Genomic DNA, 19,891 nt, shown 5'->3' with positions numbered 1-19,891 from the left:
GATTGGGGAAGAGCAGTGTGGTTTCAGAAGTGGTAGAGGATGTGTGGATCAGGTGTTTGCTTTGAAGAATGTATGTGAGAAATACTTAGAAAAGCAAATGGATTTGTATGTAGCATTTATGGATCTGGAGAAGGCATATGATAGAGTTGATAGAGATGCTCTGTGGAAGGTATTAAGAATATATGGTGTGGGAGGCAAGTTGTTAGAAGCAGTGAAAAGTTTTTATCGAGGATGTAAGGCATGTGTACGTGTAGGAAGAGAGGAAAGTGATTGGTTCTCAGTGAATGTAGGTTTGCGGCAGGGGTGTGTGATGTCTCCATGGTTGTTTAATTTGTTTATGGATGGGGTTGTTAGGGAGGTAAATGCAAGAGTTTTGGAAAGAGGGGCAAGTATGAAGTCTGTTGGGGATGAGAGAGCTTGGGAAGTGAGTCAGTTGTTGTTCGCTGATGATACAGCGCTGGTGGCGGATTCATGTGAGAAACTGCAGAAGCTGGTGACGGAGTTTGGTAAAGTGTGTGGAAGAAGAAAGTTAAGAGTAAATGTCAATAAGAGCAAGGTTATTAGGTACAGTAGGGTTGAGGGTCAAGTCAATTGGGAGGTGAGTTTGAATGGTGAGAGGCTGGAGGAAGTGAAGTGTTTTAGATATCTGGGAGTGGATCTGTCAGCGGATGGAACCATGGAAGCGGAAGTGGATCATAGGGTGGGGGAGGGGGCGAAAATTTTGGGAGCCTTGAAAAATGTGTGGAAGTCGAGAACATTATCCCGGAAAGCAAAAATGGGTATGTTTGAAGGAATAGTAGTTCCAACAATGTTGTATGGTTGCGAGGCTTGGGCTATGGATAGAGTTGTGCGCAGGAGGATGGATGTGCTGGAAATGAGATGTTTGAGGACAATGTGTGGTGTGAGGTGGTTTGATCGAGTAAGTAACGTAAGGGTAAGGGAGATGTGTGGAAATAAAAAGAGCATGGTTGAGAGAGCAGAAGAGGGTGTTTTGAAATGGTTTGGGCACATGGAGAGAATGAGTGAGGAAAGATTGACCAAGAGGATATATGTGTCGGAGGTGAAGGGAACGAGGAGAAGAGGGAGACCAAATTGGAGGTGGAAAGATGGAGTGAAAAGGATTTTGTGTGATCGGGGCCTGAACATGCAGGAGGGTGAAAGGAGGGCAAGGAATAGAGTGAATTGGAGCGATGTGGTATACAGGGGATGACGTGCTGTCAGTGGATTGAATCAAGGCATGTGAAGCGTCTGGGGTAAACCATGGAAAGCTGTGTAGGTATGTATATTTGCGTGTGTGGACGTGTGTATGTACATGTGTATGGGGGGGGTTGGGCCATTTCTTTCGTCTGTTTCCTTGCGCTACCTCGCAAACGCGGGAGACAGCGACAAAGTATAAAAAAAAAAAAAAAAAAAAAAAAATATATATATGTGGAAGGTATTAAGAATATATGGTGTGGGAGGCAAGTTGTTAGAAGCAGTGAAAAGTTTTTATCGAGGATGTAAGGCATGTGTATGTGTAGGAAGAGAGGAAAGTGATTGGTTCTCAGTGAATGTAGGTTTGCAGCAGGGGTGTGTGATGTCTCCATGGGTGTTTAATTTGTTTATGGATGGGGTTGTTAGGGAGGTGAATGCAAGAGTTTTGGAAAGAGGGGTAAGTATGAAATCTGTTGGGGATGAGAGAGCTTGGGAAGTGAGTCAGTTGTTGTTCGCTGATGATACAGCGCTGGTGGCTGATTCATGTGAGAAACTGCAGAAGCTGGTGACTGAGTTTGGTAAAGTGTGTGAAAGAAGAAAGTTAAGAGTAAATGTGAATAAGAGCAAGGTTATTAGGTACAGTAGGGTTGAGGGTCAAGTCAATTGGGAGGTGAGTTTGAATGGAGAAAAACTGGAGGAAGTGAAGTGTTTTAGATATCTGGGAGTGGATCTGGCAGCGGATGGAAACATGGAAGCGGAAGTGGATCGTAGAGTGGGAGAGGGGGCAAAGGAGGGTGAAAGGAGGGCAAGGAATAGAGTGAATTGGATCAATGTGGTATACCGGGGTTGACGTGCTGTCAGTGGATTGAATCAGGGCATGTGAAGCGTCTGGGGTAAACCATGGAAAGCTGTGTAGGTATGTATATTTGCGTGTGTGGACGTATGTATATACATGTGTATGGGGGTGGGTTGGGCCATTTCTTTCGTCTGTTTCCTTGCGCTACCTCGCAAACACGGGAGACAGCGACAAAGCAAAAAAAAATATATATATATACACATATCCCTGGGGATAGGGGAGAAAGAATACTTCCCACGTATTCCCTGCGTGTCGTAGAAGGCGACTAAAAGGGGAGGGAGCGGGAGGCTGGAAATCCTCCCCTCTCGTTTTTTTTTTTTCTTTTTTTTAATTTTCCAAAAGAAGGAACAGAGGGGGGCCAGGTGAGGATATTCCACAAAGGCCCAGTCCTCTGTTCTTAACGCTACCTCGCTAATGCGGGAAATGGCGGATAGTTTAAAAGAAAGAAAAAATATATATATACACATATCCCTGGGGATAGGGGAGAAAGAATACTTCCCACATATTCCCTGCGTGTCATAGAAGGTGACTAAAAGGGGAGGGAGCGTTGGGCTAGAAATCCTCCACTATCGTTTTTTTTTATTTTCCAAAAGAGGAACAGAGAAGGGGGCCAAGTGAGGATATTCCCTCAAAGGCTCAGTCCTCTGTTCTTAACACTACCCTGCTAATGTGGGAAATGGCAAAAATTATGAAAAAAAAAAAAATATATATGTGATGTCTCCATGGTTGTTCAATTTGTTTATGGATGGGGTTGTTAGGGAGGTGAAAGCAAGAGTTTTGGAGAGAGGGGCAAGTATGCAGTCTGTTGTGGATGAGAGGACTTGGGAAGTGAGTCTGTTGTTGTTCGCTGATGATACAGCGCTGGTGGCTGATTCATGTGAGAAACTGCAGAAGTTGGTGACTGAGTTTGGTAAAGTGTGTGAAAGAAGAATGCTGAGAGTAAATGTGAATAAGAGCAAGGTGAATTAGGTTCATTGGGGTTGAGGGACAAGTTAATTGGGATTTAAGTTTGAATGGAGGAAAACTGGAGGAAGTGAAGTGTTTTAGATATCTGGGAGTGGATTTAGCAGGGGATGGAACCATGGAAGTGGAAGTGAGTCACAGGGTGGGGAGGGGGCAAAGGTTTTGGGAGCGTTCAAGAATGTGTAGAAGTTGAGAATGTTATGTTGGAGAGCAAAAATGGGTATATTTGAATTGCAAGGCATGGGGTATAGATAGGGTTGTACAGAGGAGGATGGATGAGTTGGAAATGAAATGTTTGAAGACAATATGTGGTGTCGGGTGGTTTGATCGAGTAAGTAATGAAAGCGTAAGAGAGATGTGTGGTAATAAAATGAATGTGGTTGAGAGAGCAGAAGAGGGTGTATTGAAATGGCTTGGTCACATTGAGAGAATGAGTGAGAAAAGATTGAAAGAGAAGATATATGTGTCAGAGTTGGAGGGAACGAGGAGAAGTGGGAGGCCATATTGGAGGTGGAAAGATGGAGTGAAAAAGATTTTGAGTGATCGGGGCCTGAACATGCAGGAGTGTGAAAGGCGGGCAAGGAATAGAGTGAATTGGATCGATGTGGTATACCGGGGTTGACGTGCTGTCAGTGGATTGAATCAGGGCATGTGAAGTGAAGCGTCTGGGGTAAACCATGGAAAGCTGTGTGGGGCCTGGATGTGGAAAGGGAGCTGTGGTTTCGGGCATTATTGCATGACAGCTAGAGACTGAGTGTGAATGAATGAGGCCTTTGTTGTCTTTTCCTAGCGCTACCCCGCACACATGAGGGGGAGGGGGATGGTATTCCATGTGTGGCGAGGTGGCGATGGGAATGAATAAAGGCAGACAGTGTGAATTGTGTGCATGGGTATATATGTATGTGTCTGTGTGTGTATATATATGTGTACATTTAGATGTATAGGTATGTATATTTGCGTGTGTGGACATGTATGTATATACATGTGTATGGGGGTGGGTTGGGCCATTTCTTTCGTCTGTTTCCTTGCGCTACCTCGCAAACGCGGGAGACAGCGACAAAGCAAAATAAATAAATAAATGAATAAATATATATATGTATAATTAGATTCTTATATTTTTTTTTACCCATTATAAAAGGATATATTCTTCTAACTTCTGTAGTTTTCATTGTTATCTCTTTTTATCCCTGTGCATGCTCCATAATGCTTTGGATGTTTGGTGCCTTTAGAGCTCCTAGTATGTCTGGCTGGACTGTGGCCCCATGAGCTTGGTATACTGTCTTCCTTTGTGTCTCCCATTCCCTTTGGCATTATATTCACCATACCTACTTCATCTATCTTGCAGCATTCTTGGAAAATTATCATGGAAGAGATAGATAATTTTGTGATTCCTTATTCATTGTGCCATTATTCTTCAGTGGACTGTGCGCACATGTATAAACTAGGAATTGTTTCTGAGCAGATTATTAGTAATTAATATCCCTGGTATCCAGGATGTTTCCTTTAATGCATGGGAGATTTCAAAATTGCCATATCCTTTTTAACAGTATCTTCTTTGCTTCTGACCCCTGATAACATTTGCTTCTTTGCTGGCATGTTTACTGTGGTTTTTCTGTTGTTTGTTATAGTTTTACTCTTTGATGAGGTAATGATTCATGAAAAACTTAACATTCTATGCTGAAATTTTTATGCTTATATTTGGAATATATTTGCCAGCTGTTTGAGACAAAATGCAAATCTGAGTTTAAATTTAATTGATGTTGTTAGATTCTTCTCCTGTTTATATCTCTGCTTGTTTGGCAGAAGCTGACCAGCAGTCGTCGTGGGTCATCTACATCTGGCAGGTCTTGGTTCATGCATGGTGGAAGCTTCAGTGCATTTAGGTCTGACAGCCACTCTCTCAGCATGGAGGCCGGGGGAGCATCTGAACCTCGACCCTCCTTCAGTGAAGGCCAACGCCCTTCTGTGAGCAATGATGGCTCACTTGACTCGCAGGAGAATTTGGATGATGTGCCTATAGAACTGCGACATCTAGAACCTGATGATCCAGCACTTTTGGACATTCCACTCACCCCAGCGCCACCCTTGCCCACCACACCCGCTGCCACCATCATCATTGGAGACCCTGATGTTAAGGCCAAGTCAAAAAGCCTGACAGACTTAGTGCAAGCATCGCCAAGATCTCCAGGGAGTCCTCTTGGTCCTCCAGGGACTCTCTTTGGAAGGAAAAAATCTATCAGTCGGGAAGCACTGGATTCAAAGCGAATTAGTGATGTGCCAAGCAGTGTTTTGCGCTCAAAATCTAGCTCCTCTTGTCTATCCTTGTCTAGTCATGATATTTCAAGTGAAGGTTCGGTGGTGACAGTGGCAGTGAAGGAATCTGATGAAAAGGGTGGTGATGAGGATGTAAAAGCAGATGGTGTTGTGGATGAACCTTGTATGGACAGTGGAGACAGTCCAATAGTGAGTAGGAAAAGACCTACGCTAAAAAAGCAAAAGGCCTCTATCAATGAAAGTGACGCGAGTGATGTAGAAACACCGATTGTTATAGAAATAAGTAAAGCACCTAAAACATCGGAAACTGTCAATGTGCCTGATGCAACAGATGATAAGGACCATTTAAGCATCCCAAAAGGACTGGGTATAATAAAACAAAGTTCTCTTAACGATGAATTTATATGTATAGATAGATTTTTAGAAAAAGAAAAGCTTAAACAGAGTATTCAGAAACAAAGTTCACTTAACGAAGACCTGATATATGGTAATAAGGAGGAAAAACAAGAGACTCTGAGAGAATCGTTATTTACAGCTCAGTTTAAAAGACTTCAGAATATTCGAGAGAGTTTTCAGAGACTACGAACTGCTAGTTTAGATCGATTTGAACGAGAAAAAACAGATTCCTCTCTAAAGAAAGGTATTGTTAAACTCTTGCAGTCATGGAAGAGTGAAATTCTAGTAACTAAAGACACGAAATCACCCTCTTGTGATGGGTCTATGCAAGAGGGTGACTCTGAGAGTCACCATTTGGAAGAAGGTGACCCAGACCATCAGTTAGACGATAAGAAACACAACGAGACTAGACCTAGAGCTCAAAGTATATACCAGTTGGGGAAGTCCAGTGATGGCAGTGATGCACTGATTGATAAGGCAAGGACGTGTGTGATGGAAAAAAAGTTCTTAGGGAAAGAGCCCAGTGATAGAAAATCTTCCCGTGAGGAAAGTTCTGATAGTTCGAAAGAAAATAGTTTTCAGAGTGACACTAGTCTGGATTCTGAAGATAGCTGTGTGTCTGTGATATTTGTTCCCAAACCAGGTCAGGCTGGTGTTAATGGCACTGACAAAGAGCGAAATCGGTCTGTTTCTTCTGAGTCATCAGAAGGTTCAGATAAGCAACATTCCCCAAAGTCACCTAGGTCACCTAAGTCCCCTAAATCTCCAGGTCCAGGTGGTCGTTACTTTACTCCAACACGCTATTTGGGAACTAAAGGAGGAGTTAAAACAGGGCCAAAGATGGGGACACAAGTATTAGGAGGATCAACAAGACCTGAACAACAGCGGCGTATTAGCCCTCCGTCAGATGCTCCACAAGAGATTCCGATCTCAGTTCAAAGTCCTATGCCAACTCCAGAAAAGACGAAAAGTGACTCCACCATTGGTCGTGAAGTGCCAACTATTCGCACTGTAGCCATGGCAACTCCAAGGCCTCCAGCTGGGCGTGGTGGGAGTCTTGGACGTCTGTTAAACCATAATGAAACAACACCTCCTGACACACCACCACCAACAAAGTCTTCATGTAGTGGTTCCTACTTCTCTCATTCTCTAGTTCCCAAAGCTGTGCCTCTGGAATCACCACCTCTGATTGGGAAATCTACTAGTGAGGTGTCCCCTGCTCCAAAGAAATCTACAACTTCCACTGTGACAACTACCTCTGTCAAGACCCCTACCTCGACACAGTCCATTCATCAGACCTCATCACAGATGTCATCACAGATGAGTAAATATAAACCAAAATATGAGCCACAGGTTGTAAAAAGAGATACTAGTTTCACCCAACAGCTCTCATCACTTCTTTTGGGTGAAAATGTGGAGATAATTCGTAAGACGGGAAATAGTGGAAGCCGTAATGTGCAGATTGTTCGCAAGACTGTGCCACGATTTTTGACCTTTGATGTCTTTAACCCAGAAACTGATGACCTAGATAGTGACTCTTCAGCCAGTTCATCTCCAAACTCGGGTAGCTCTGTCATTGAGCGTGGCTGGCCCACAGAGAGAGACATTGAAGAACTGGATCGAGAGATCAAACGTCGAGAGGAGGAAGAACGTCGTCGTGCCGTGCCTTCATCAGGGGTGGCCAGTGCTGAAAGGGTCATGCCGCCACCTGCTGAGATGCCCAAATTATCATTAGTTGAGGACGTTCACCGGATGGACACAATAAGCGAAGATGCGGGTGAACATTCAGGTAAGTCTTTTGTTATTGATGAATATGTACTGTGATGGCACAGATACCCTGTGTAGCATAAATCAGGATGATTGTTGGAAATGCCTTCAAACATTGAGGCATATTTCCAAACTTCCTTGATATATTTACTGTCATATTCCATCTATAGTTTTTTTTTTTTATAACAAAATTCCTTATATCTGACCTAATCTGCTTTTTTTATTGTCCATTTATCAATTAAAATGCATACGCCATTTACCATACTGGAAGGAGGTTAGCACAAGAAGAATTTCCATGAAATGCCTCAGTCATTATGTTCCGTACATTTTAGTGATAAAGATAAGGAAATGAAGCATTTTCTGAATGATTCTGCATGTTGGTTTGGTCATTTTGCAAATGAAATAGCTGCTCACTGCCTTATAGGAAATAAGAAGTGGTCTGGGGAAACCATGGGGCCTGGTTATGGATTACAGGCTTTGGTTTTAATGCATTGATCATAACAGCCAAAGAGTGGATGGGAGCAATTAAGGCTATATTTTATAAGTGACCTATAGCATGGGAAATGGGAAACAGTTATAAAAGAAAGTAATTAAATTCTTATGAGAATGTGGGATTGTTTAGTAGCATTATTTATACATATAAAATGATGGAAACAAGAGAGGACAAATAATTTGGAGGAGTGTAAGACTGTATAATGTGTGAGAATTTAAGGAATATTACAGGATGGAATTGCAAAGTGAATGAAAGAGAAATAAGCTCTTGCTCTTGAATGGGATGATAGGCTGAAATAAAGAAGCAACAGGGAAACCTGTCTTGACAACTTTGCATTTTTCCCTTGGCAGTGTTTCTGTACTTTCTACCAAATTTTTTGTGTTGGTAGATTAATACAGACACCTGCACACTGCAATATATATTGAAAAAATATAAACATTTTAGATATATAAGTAGTAGTTGATAGCAATTGTTAGGAAGTTACCATCTAGGGAGGTATTTTACTGATACTCCCCACCTGGGTATTAGGAGGGTTAGTGGCAGCTGCATATTGAGCTAGCACTTCACAGGTTGTCAAGTTGCACTCCTCTGACCCAGGTAGTTGTCTTTTCTTTCTGCCTAACCCACACATAGACTTCTGGCATTCTGTCTACAAATATACTCTCTCCTTGTCACATACAACACTTGATAACACTTAACTCACACAACTTATTCTTCATAACTCTAGATTTTCCTGCGGTAAAAGCCATGCACGACCCCTGCCTTTTGACAAAGTGGTAGGAGCAATAGATAGAAGTAGTGGGTAGGAAAATTAGGCTGAAACAATAGGTAGAAACTTTAGGTAGAAGTAGTAGATTGGAACTTTAGACAGGAACATTGGTTGACACAATAGGTAGAAGTAGTTGGTATGAACGTTAGGTAAGAGCCTCTGGAAACACTGTGCAAGAGTTGCTCCCTGTCAATGGCCCATTGATAAGGGTGAGGCATGAAAAGAAGTGGCACTGGAGTTTGTCAGTTATGGAGACTTGCTATGGCCTCCCCCTTGAGGGAGTTCCCACAGGGAATGGGTGTCAGAGATGTCGCTAGATAGATAGTAGTAGAAAATTTGATAAATCTGGTATAATTGAGGCTAATCTAATAAGATATTTGAATGGCAGTCATATAACTGAAATTCTAAGGAGGGTATTGAAGATGTGAACTCGCAGACAAGTGCAACAATCTTTCATGGATGTCTATGGTAGAGGGTTTGGAAACAGGATTTCTGATATGAAGTAAGCAGCTGTTAATGAATTTTTAGTAATGTATGAAGAATTAGATAACAGAATGAATAATACTGTACGTAACTGAAGTGCTAATATTGTGAAAATAATCCTTAATTGTATTGATGATGGGTTGCTCACTTGGTGATATAGGGAGTTTGAGAGAAAGAAAGGGAGATCAGTTTGAGAGAAAAAGAGAGAGAGAGGGAGATTAGTGGGAATAAGTATGATAGACTAGTGTTTGAATGTTGAAAAAACATGGTAAAGTGAGCTTATTTGCCTGAGTAATAAATTATTTGTCTAGTAGGGGAGGGAGCTCTACACTCATAGGGTCCTGTCTTTAGAACTTTCTCTATTATTCTACAGCTTTTAAGCTTCTATATGCTGTTCACTCTCAAGGTTTTGTTAGTTTTTCTATTTCTTCATTATTCATAAAATGAAAGTAATCTTTTCTAACAGGCTTCTTGTTTAATTTTACGAGTGTTCAATCTTTTTCTCTCTCAAAGAACTGTTCACTATTGACACCATCAGACTGGTTTAAAATGTTACATATTGTGAACCATTTACATCCTGCACTTAATAGATCATCATGCAGAATTGCTCAGTCGTTCAATCAACTAATATTGTTAGGTTTTCTAAATTTGAGTTCTGGATGTAATAAGTAACAATGCCTAGGGTGGATTTTGCATGAACAGTCCTGATTTGAATGTAGACAGGGGCATTTCCAGTTGATAAGTATGAAATCAGAATTAGTACAGTTTGAATACTAAAACTGGAGCATTTCATTATCGTGAATATTTGAAGATTTTAAAAAGATTTGTATTGGCAGGGACTGAATTGAATGGAGCAAAAACTGACAAGAAAAAGGACTGTAGAATATCACCCTTGCCCCTTGTGGTTAAACTGCCTTCCAGGTCAACTTCCATCTCCAGATCATTCATAGAACAGTCATCCTTAGGTAACTTTGATCAGCCAATTTAACTCCAGTTTAAGGATTTTGTCTTGTTTTTTAGATGCTGTACCATGTACCCTTTTTCATATATTTGGTGTATCAAAAACTCTGCATATTTTCCCTCAGTCATTTCACATTCTTCTTTTTTCAAATGATATTGATATAACTGTCATGATGAGTAATGGGTAATTAATGACACACTGGTCTTACATGTACTACATAACTTTTTTCTGTAGTATTATGACAGTACTATGATAGTTACCTGTACAGTTAATAGATATATGAATCTTTCTCTTTCCCAACTTTAAACCATATTTTTGTCCCTAATGATTGCATATTTTAAAGATGCTGTGCATTGTAAACAAAAATTTACTTTAAACCACTTGCAGGTGTCTCAAGAAGAGAATTGGAGTCTATGAGACAGCGCTCAACTAGCATGGCGAGTACAGGAACCACTGATGTGGATAAGAAATTTGAGGCTGTGTCAAAAGTTTCTACTTCATCACCATCTTTACTCGCTACCAGCAGCAGTGTTGTGTCATCTCTAGATTCTTCCACAGATTCTGTCATGAAAAGAAGTCCTAAAGCAAGAAGGAAACTTACAATAGCCCATCTGGACCAGCCACTGCCCTTACAACCCTCAGTAGATCAAAAGTTAGAGTCAAAGAAGCCCTCAAGAAGCCCTGACTCCTTATTAGAGAGACAGAGAAGTCCTGATTCTTTGTTAGAGAGACAATGTTTGAGGAGCTGGGTCCCTGATCGTCACCATCAACCTAAAGCACTCTCACCGCTGGGGTCAGAGGCCATTGGAAGAGGTGAAATGAAGCCATGGGCCGAGGTAGCCATTAAGCCCTTAACTGAAACAGTTAATCTTCCTCCTCCAACCTCCTGGAGAGGAAAATTTTCCCCAGAGGGTATTTTGAAAGGTATTTCTGAATTTGATAAAGTCTCAGCACAGAAGAAAAACCAAGAAGCTAAGAAAGGTGAGTTAGAATTACCTTTTACTTCACCTTGTCGGTCTTCCCTTTCCCCAAGTAGCAGTGTGTCCTCAACTTCTCCATCATTACCTCGAGAGTTGGGAAGGGAGGATCCACTGCCTAGGAGTCCCATGCTCAGTTCTCCAACACTGTCAACAAGCAGTGGTGAATCTAGGTCTGGGTCACATATAGCTATGTCTCTCTTCAGAGAAAGTCCATTTTCTTTTGAGATGTTCAGAATGAATCGAAGTGAAAGTAGTTTACCATTACTAAGTCCAGAAGAATCACAACCTAATCATGGCACTTTTAAAGAACCAGTGAAACCCATTGTAATCAAAGAATCAAGACATAGCAGCAAAGTAAGATTAGAGACAGATGACATGACAAAAGAAGCGAGACAGGGCAGTCATCATATTCCATGTAGCACTCCCACCAAAGAAATTGAAAAATCTAGCAAAGATGAAGTATCTAGTAAGCAAAGAAAATCACATGGCAGTTCCTTGAAGGTGAGAATAGAGGATACAAAGCAAAAAGAAAATGGAATTGGGAAAAAGAATACTTGTCGTTTATGTGCAAGGGAAAATGACAAACGACAGAAGAAAAAGAAGCAGGAGCAACTCACTAGTGTTCTAGGATCTAAGGAACAGCAGCTAGGAATCACTGCTAAGAGAAGAGCCACGAATCAGGGAAAGACAGATGGCTGTAGAAGAGGAGAACTCAGGTCCCAGGGATCCCTTGATTCAGCTAAAGAAAAAGAATCAGCAGCTTCAAAATCATCACCCCCTTTGGTTCGCAGTGGCTCCTTGGATTTAGAGAAGGCAGAACGAAATCGACGGGAAAGTGGGTTGAGTCGAGATGCTTCTTTGTCTACATCACAGGACTCTCTTCAAAGTGATATGGGTGGTGCACCAACTCTACATCGTTACTACCACGTATTCCGTGAGGGAGAACTGGATCAGTTGATTGAAAAATATGTGCATAACTTACACATTATCTCTTCATACTATGACCATGCAAACTGGTGTGTCATTGCAGAAAAGGTGCAGGTGTGGACCATATGAAGAAGGGGCTATTTAAATGTAGTAGTCACTTAACAGAAGGTTGATTGCTGCAGCTCAAAAGTGAATTTTAATGTGCAGCATGTGACAACAACTGAGTTCAAAGTTCTTGAATAAATGAACTGAGTGGCAGCAGCATTGCCCACCAACTTTACATGATAATCCGTATCACAGTGGTATAGAAAGCTAATCATAGGTCACTTATAGGCCTGTGTGCTTAAGTCACAGAGGTTATGGGGTGTTTTCTTTTTACAGGATAAGTTCAGTAGGTGGTATCTTTTCTTATATAAAGTGGTGCATCCAACTGGTCTGTCCAAACATAAATCAGGTTCTGATTTTATTTTGTTATGACTTTCATACACATATCCAAAGATATTATTAATTATAGATGTTTTAGTAAATGTTTATGGTAGATTGTCACATATCTGGTATGTACTGGAGCAGTGAATAATCTTTATGGTGGATTTCAAACATATCTTACAACAACTAAATCAGAAATACTTATATTTGTAGATACTTATCAGATATGTTGTTTTGTGAAGGAAGTAATGATATCCAGTGACTTAAGGAGTTGAAGATACTGTCTCCTGTCCATTGTAGACAAGGTGCTACCGTGTAGTCATCTCGTGATTTGAAGCGGGTTGGCTATTTCCGGCTTATGTGAAAACTCTGTTAGCAACTCTCATTTATTCTATTGTAGAGCAAAGAAGAATATGTGAGGGAGAATGGCAGATAGCCTCATTTAAGGCTTAATGCTGGTAAATGAGTGCATATGATTATGTGAGTTTGAGTATCTTTGTGTGAGTGTGTCCACCTATTTGTGTGAAAGTTTGTATATCTGCATAACATTTCTAAATCTTGGTATGATGGGTTGATAGAAATGGGCATGTCTCATGCTTGCAAAAATTCAGAATAATATTAATATACTTTTCTTTCTAGGCTTGTGTTGAAATTAAATTGTAATTGAATTTTTTTCGTAAGTATTTATAAAGATTCTCTTTTCATATTTGTTAAAGTGTTGATGGAAAAAATAATGTATGACTATATTTTGGTAGTATTGTCCCAGAATATAACTTCCTTAAATAATTGACACTTCATGCATGTAATGACAATAGTTTTACAATTTTGATGAGTAAACTTGTTATTTTCAGTTAACAAAAAATTTCAAACACTTTGATGATTATGATTTGTATTTAACACTTTGATAATTAGATATTGTGATTTACTCATGTGCAGTGGCACTTGACTTCAAAATTTGATCAGGCATGATCCTGAGAAATTTAATATGTTAGTATTTCAGAGATTTCTTAGACTTCTCAGATAGTTTCACAATACTTTTTAGAATAAAAAACTGTTTGGTTTTACATTATGTATTCTCTCAATTTTTTTTTACAATAGGACTTGACGAATTTAAAAAATCAAAGCATGCTCTTGTCTCTTTTGGGTTAATTACCATGTAACAGTTAGGGATTGGCTGTCACATTTAAGTTCTCAGGGGATGCCTTCCTATGAATGCTGAAAGGCTGTCTCTTGTCTTCAGCCACAGAATAGACAACTCTTGTTCTACCCACTCTTTTTATTATACTAGCAGATTGTTGCCAAATAATGTTGCCAAAGAGATAATCTCGCATTTGAAATATATTTTTTCCAGAGAAAACTTTAAGGAAAGTTACTATCTCATATACAACAAAAAATCATTGGACAAAATGTGAACACTTGCTCTAGTATCTGTAATAATTAAGTTGGGTATACTTTATATAAAGGTAATGTTTTGATTACTATACTTGAAAAAGACTGTGCTTGTCGTATTACATCAACATTTGTTATGATTTGTGTTCAGATGTTCTGTATGATAAAAGTTATATGGTCATGTTTTACAAGAATGTTTGAGTGATGTGTCTCAAAACCATTTCAGACTTGATACGGGTTTTCAGAGGTTTTGTACTATCAGGGTAGAGAGTGGAGCCCATTTTTGATAATGTTGACTGTGTTAAAGTTCCCTTGATCCTTTACATTTTTTGTAAGGAAAAATTATAGTGGCAGTGTGTTAATAACTTACACTGAAAAACATATAATGAGGAATCTTCCACTAATAATGTTTTGATATATGTTTATAGTTGTTGTGGATGTAACTGGGAATGAACTTGAGGGTTTTATAATATAAAGGACTGACCTTTGAGTGTTAATATTCAATCTTCTCAATAAATAGATAAAGACTTATGGAAACACTCTTATTACAAGAGATTCTTAGTGGGTTGTATGTATATGAAGCTGATCTTTATTATCTGCTCGCATTCAAAGGTTAGTTCCTCAAGTCTAATCTTAAGGCATCCACAAATGATATTGGAAAAGATATTTTGGTTTTTATCAACATATTCTATGCCACATTGTTACTGATGGTTAGTCATGGCAAAGATCACTAATGCTGCATGGTTGTATATGGTCAAAATTACAGTGGCAGGTTTTTTTTAATTTTATTGTGAGTGACACCAAAGGTAAATGTCACATAGTCATGGAAAACAACAGAGGTCACAGTTAGTATCACAAGTTTTATTTAATGTAAAAAGGCCAGTGATGATTAGTTACATAAGGTCACTAATGGATAGACATTTTATGCCACAGTTGATGTCACATTTCTTTTGTGTGATTGGAATTGAAGTATTAAGGTTAAGGAATTTAAGCTGCTGCTTAATTCCGATTTAATTTTGGAGACATGGTGTAGGGCCTTTGGCTGTGGTCCATTTACCTCAACCATTCTTTGTCAATGGCCACCAGAACAATTATTATTTTTGCTAGGTAATTTCAGTCAGCTGGTATGTCAGCCTGGACTTTGCTGACCACTAAAGGTAGGAATACAATGGGTTATAATGTTACAGGCTCATTCTCAATGCTTATGGTATTAGGGATCAGTGTGTCTGGAACACTGATGGCCAGTATCATGGTTCCTTTGAAGTGTATGTTATGGGTCATACATGGTTAGCATAACATGGGCATTTACATTTAGCATCCCAGGTTTCCTGTGGACTTAATGGATGAGTTATTTATGGTTATTGTTACTGAATCATAGATAAAGTATGTCACTGGGTCTTAAAACTTAGTATTAACTACTTTTGATTAATATCATCTTAGACAAGTTTATGTTAAAGATCACTGATGGTGACTTAACAGTAATGCTCATATTATATGATAATGATCAGATTAGATTTTCTATTTAGAGAGAAAAGGGGATAAAATTATCAGTATTTTATTCCATAAAATGTACAATTTGATTCTTGGCTGTTGCTCAAGTATGCAGCATATCTGTTGGCTAATGACTATTTTATGATTTTAGAAGCTTAAAGTTTATGCAAGATTTATAAAAATTACCTGCTTTGTGGAGGAATTTTTTCACCTAATGATCAAAGCAAATGTGTGTATTTTTAATCATCGTTACCTGTACAACAAATGTAAAGCTGAATACAGAATTAGCACTTAATTACAGTGGAATTAGGTTATAAAGAAATTTTCCCTCTGCTCTTACATATTTCAAATGTTAGATGATACAATTCCAATATATAATTATATGGCAATTGATAGATGATAAAAGTTCTAAAGGTTTGATATGGGATGGATGTCAGCAGCTTCATTGTACCATTCAGAATTTTTCAACATCTTTATGATCACTTGTTTCTCCACCAATTGAGTACATTAGTTTGAAACTTTGTGAAAATTAAAACAAACCTATTTAATCAAACAGTTCAGTGTTTCCTCGAGATTTATGACAAGGTAAATTTTTTATGATGAGAGGTGTTCTGAGATCATAAATTCTATGACAACATGAGTGACATGTTCTAGGGAGATATGCATTCCTGGATGAAAGTATTTTGATGGTGGCACTTGTGCTGAGGTGAAAGACAATGTGTTTAGGTGATGGATGATCTGGAATAACGTGTTACATGGAAAATACTATGCATTGACAAGTATTATAAGGGATAGGTGGTCAGTCATATTTCTGATCACTAGTGTTTAAATATTTTTTTTTATATTACTTGTGCTGCATAATATATTCTGGGATAATAATGGTTTCCTGATGGCAGGTGTTGAGAGACAGGTGTGCCAGAGTCATGGATATGAAAACCATCTTTTTCACCCTGCATTAAATTACCATGACTTTTGAAATTGAAATTTTCTACAGGTATGGTTTTTCTATCTCCCTAACCAACAGTTTGTAATTTAACTATACAAGTTTTTTGACAACTGTTTTCAATATTACTTACTACATAACCAATAACTTGTACTTTTCATGGTGTATATCCTTCAGTAACTGCATCTCACTAAAGTGCTCTTTGTGGTGTTATGTTTGTGAGACTTCCCCTCCCTGTAAATCCTTCTTTATCAGTTTTTATTATTCAAACCATACAAAGTTGTGGTAATGTTAAAAGTATATAGAAATCACAGTAGACTACTTTTCATAACCCAAAATTTTACATTGCACACTATGTATATCTTCTCTGTCGATGCATACACTATACATGTGAAATATACATTCACATTTTAATTTGCAAATGGCCATGATTTGTCTATGATTTCTTACATTTGAAATTATAAAGCCAAACTCTTATTTTGAATTTTACAGGGTAGTGAATCATATGTAAACAAGTGGCATTTTAAAAGGTCTACCATGATATTGAGAATGCCACTGTTGGTAAAAAAAATCTTAATGAACATATCTTTAAGGTAATGCAAAACCCTCAGCTGTAGAAGCACACTGCTGATACCCTGCTCCTATAACATCACTCACTTTTGATTTTACACTAGTTACAAGATATGGAACTACAAGACTTACCATCCTACTGTGATACCATACCTCTGTGATACTACATGACAAACTTCATATCACTGTGGTCCCCAGACATATTAGCAAAACCAGTGATACCATCCTTATATAACACCATAACAATGTGGAAAAATACCACGTAAGACCATAGTACTTTGATACCCCATCAGTTATTATACCACTGTGGGGTGTCCTGTTACTATAAATTCACACCACAAATGCTGTATCATGAAAACATACCTCCAAACTAAAGCTGTCAATATACCACTGTGTTATCCTGCCATTGTACAATCACACCACAAATGTTTTATCATGAAAACAGCACCACACTGCTATAAAACTATCATCACTTTATTATGACTCTAGTATGGAAACATCCCAATAACAACTTTCAAAATGTGTTTCTGTGACATGTTATACCATACCATTAAAAAAGTTCCACTTTTATACAGTTTCAGTGAAACATACCATAGCAGCAATATGAAATCCACTACCATATCTGAATTATATTTTGTGATGTGACTTTAACACGATATCATTAAAATCAAGACATCATGACACTACTAAATTGCAATACATTATGAAAGTAATTCCATTACTCGATGACAACATGATGTTCCTATACTTCCTTGAATGATCAAGCATCAGAAACATATGGTGATTGTAAAGGGAGTTACAGGAATGGGTATGGGGAGTGTGGGATGATAGCTATGAAGTGAGGGATGATAACGAGGATGAGGGTACTGCATATGAGTGGTGATTGGTAAAGGAATGAGGGAGTGGGGAGTGATGTTAAGCAAATGAAGGATAGTGGGTAAGGGGAGTTAGGAAGACCCTGATGTACAGCCTCACTTAAGTGCTTCTTTAAAAAAAAATTCCATGTAGATCAGCCTTCTCAATGCGATATATCACAATAGATACATGTTTAGTGAGATTCACATGGGTTGGGGGCACAACTGTCATGACCCTTGTCTCCCCCAAAATGCCCACAAACACTCCTCGGATATACCACGACTCTGCTACTTCTCTTAACCTTTTATCATTATCCAAGTTTACTGTTCTTGTAGTAATAACCTTTTAGAACACTTCTATCTACAGTGATAACTTCGTCGATTCTTCCAAATTACGGAATTATTTTTTCATGTTAATTCATAGTTTCAGTGAATTCTATGACATGCAGTTTACATAAAAGCACAACTTATCTAAGAATGTTGGAAGTTGCTCATATGAGCAGCTTCCCAAGCTATATAATCCATTTTATACAATGTGCTTTGGTTAAAGATGTTCATAGAATTTACTTTGGTTTCTTACTCTACTACCTGATATCTAGATCTACCTTTATAAACTTTCATTGTCTGTAATACATTAGATTACTTATCACCATGACAAGAAGGCAGTGTTTCCAGCCAAAAAAAAATGTATATTAGAAGTATGAGCCCCACACAATGACTACCTTAGAGATGGTACTAAATGTCTTGAATATCACATACAAATTTATTCCAATGTGTAAATAGGATGATAATAAACCTTACTGTTGAACCCACCAGCGCACTCTTCTGCCATTCTCAGATTGTCGTGGCAAGAGGCTTATAACCAAAACTCACTGTAAAGAGGAGATTCCTGTATATTAGTAATGGAAGAGCCTCCTTGTAGTGGTGGTGGGTTTGACCTCTGACTGCGACACACGGGACTGTAACACGAGATGCCCCAAAGTTGTTGGTGGTGTCTCTTTGTTGATTGTACAAACTGTAATATAATTATGAATTATTCATGCAGTCTTTTATTTCCCGAAAGTTAACATCCTATTTCTCATTACCTACTATTACCAACCTCTGTTGTCTCTATATTTGGTATTTTGAGGACTGCTATGAATATGGCTGTTTTCTTCATGTAAGACTTAAAACAAGTATTATATTCCACAAAGCTGGTAACTCTGTCTCAGTCTCTCTGTACAGGTTTAACCTATTTAGAGTGGTATTTCTGTTTCATAAAAAGGAAGAAAATAGTAAAGCACATAGCTGAGTAAAGTCTACATTCTTTTCACTGGTAGGTAAGTGCCTATGCTACAGAAGATATGACTGTTGCTGTATATTCTAATACATGTATACACAACAAACCAGCTGCAATTACTACCATAACTAGGTTGATAATCAAACCCAGCATGTACCTAATACATTTGCTTTACCAACAGTACAGTTGCTAAAGCATATATTATTATCTGTGAAGTCTCATACTCAACATCCAGAGGGACTGAGATGCGTATATAATGTTAAATGGTTGAACCCCTTGGTGAGTATGTATAAGATGAAATTTATATTATTTATCTAATTATTTATTATTATACATGATCACCATTTCCTGAGTCAGAGATAGTGCCAGGAAACAGACAAAGAATGGCCCATCCACTCGTATAGACATAAACGCCCATACACGCATTTATACGCATATACATATCAACACATATACATACACAGACATATCCATGTATACACGTGTACATATTCACACTTGCTAGCCTTCATCCATTCCTGGCACCACCCGGCCCCACAGGGAACAGCATCACTACCCCTGCTTCAGCGAGGTAGCACCAGGAAAATAGAAAAAAATGCCACATTCGTTCACACTCAGTCTCTAGCTGTCATGTGTAATGCACTAAAACCACAGCTCCCTATCCAAGTCCAGGCCCCACAGACCTTTCCATAATTTACTCCAGACGTTTCACATGCCCTGGTTCAGTCCATTGACAGCACGTTGACTCCAGTATACCACATCATTCCAATTTATTCCTTGCATGCCTCTCAACCTCCTGTATGTTCAGGCTCTGATCAATCAAAATCTTTTTCACTCCATCCTTCCACCTCCAATTTGGTCTACCACTTCTCCTTG

At 38.8% G+C, this 19,891-nt stretch overlaps 1 protein-coding gene across 5 annotated transcripts in view; it reads left to right on the top strand.

Annotated features, from left to right (window-relative positions):
- fid (fire dancer) overlaps positions 1–18,774 on the top strand; it is a 227,176-nt gene extending 208,402 nt beyond the window's left edge. For 4 of the 5 annotated variants that reach the window (XM_071658267.1, XM_071658268.1, XM_071658265.1 and 1 more), the window contains 3 exons: positions 4,817–7,472; positions 10,032–10,160; positions 10,544–18,774. In XM_071658267.1, the coding sequence (XP_071514368.1) occupies positions 4,817–7,472; positions 10,032–10,160; positions 10,544–12,192 (4,434 nt within the window). In that variant the 3' untranslated portion in view covers positions 12,193–18,774. The remainder of the gene's footprint in view (positions 1–4,816; positions 7,473–10,031; positions 10,161–10,543) is intronic. The other variant, XM_071658269.1, reaches the window with a different exon arrangement.
- Positions 18,775–19,891: the final 1,117 nt, after the last annotated feature.

This window comes from Panulirus ornatus, chromosome 66 (assembly GCF_036320965.1).
Source record: "Panulirus ornatus isolate Po-2019 chromosome 66, ASM3632096v1, whole genome shotgun sequence".
NCBI classification, from domain to species: domain Eukaryota; kingdom Metazoa; phylum Arthropoda; class Malacostraca; order Decapoda; family Palinuridae; genus Panulirus; species Panulirus ornatus.
This window is presented reverse-complemented; position numbering and strand designations above follow the sequence as displayed.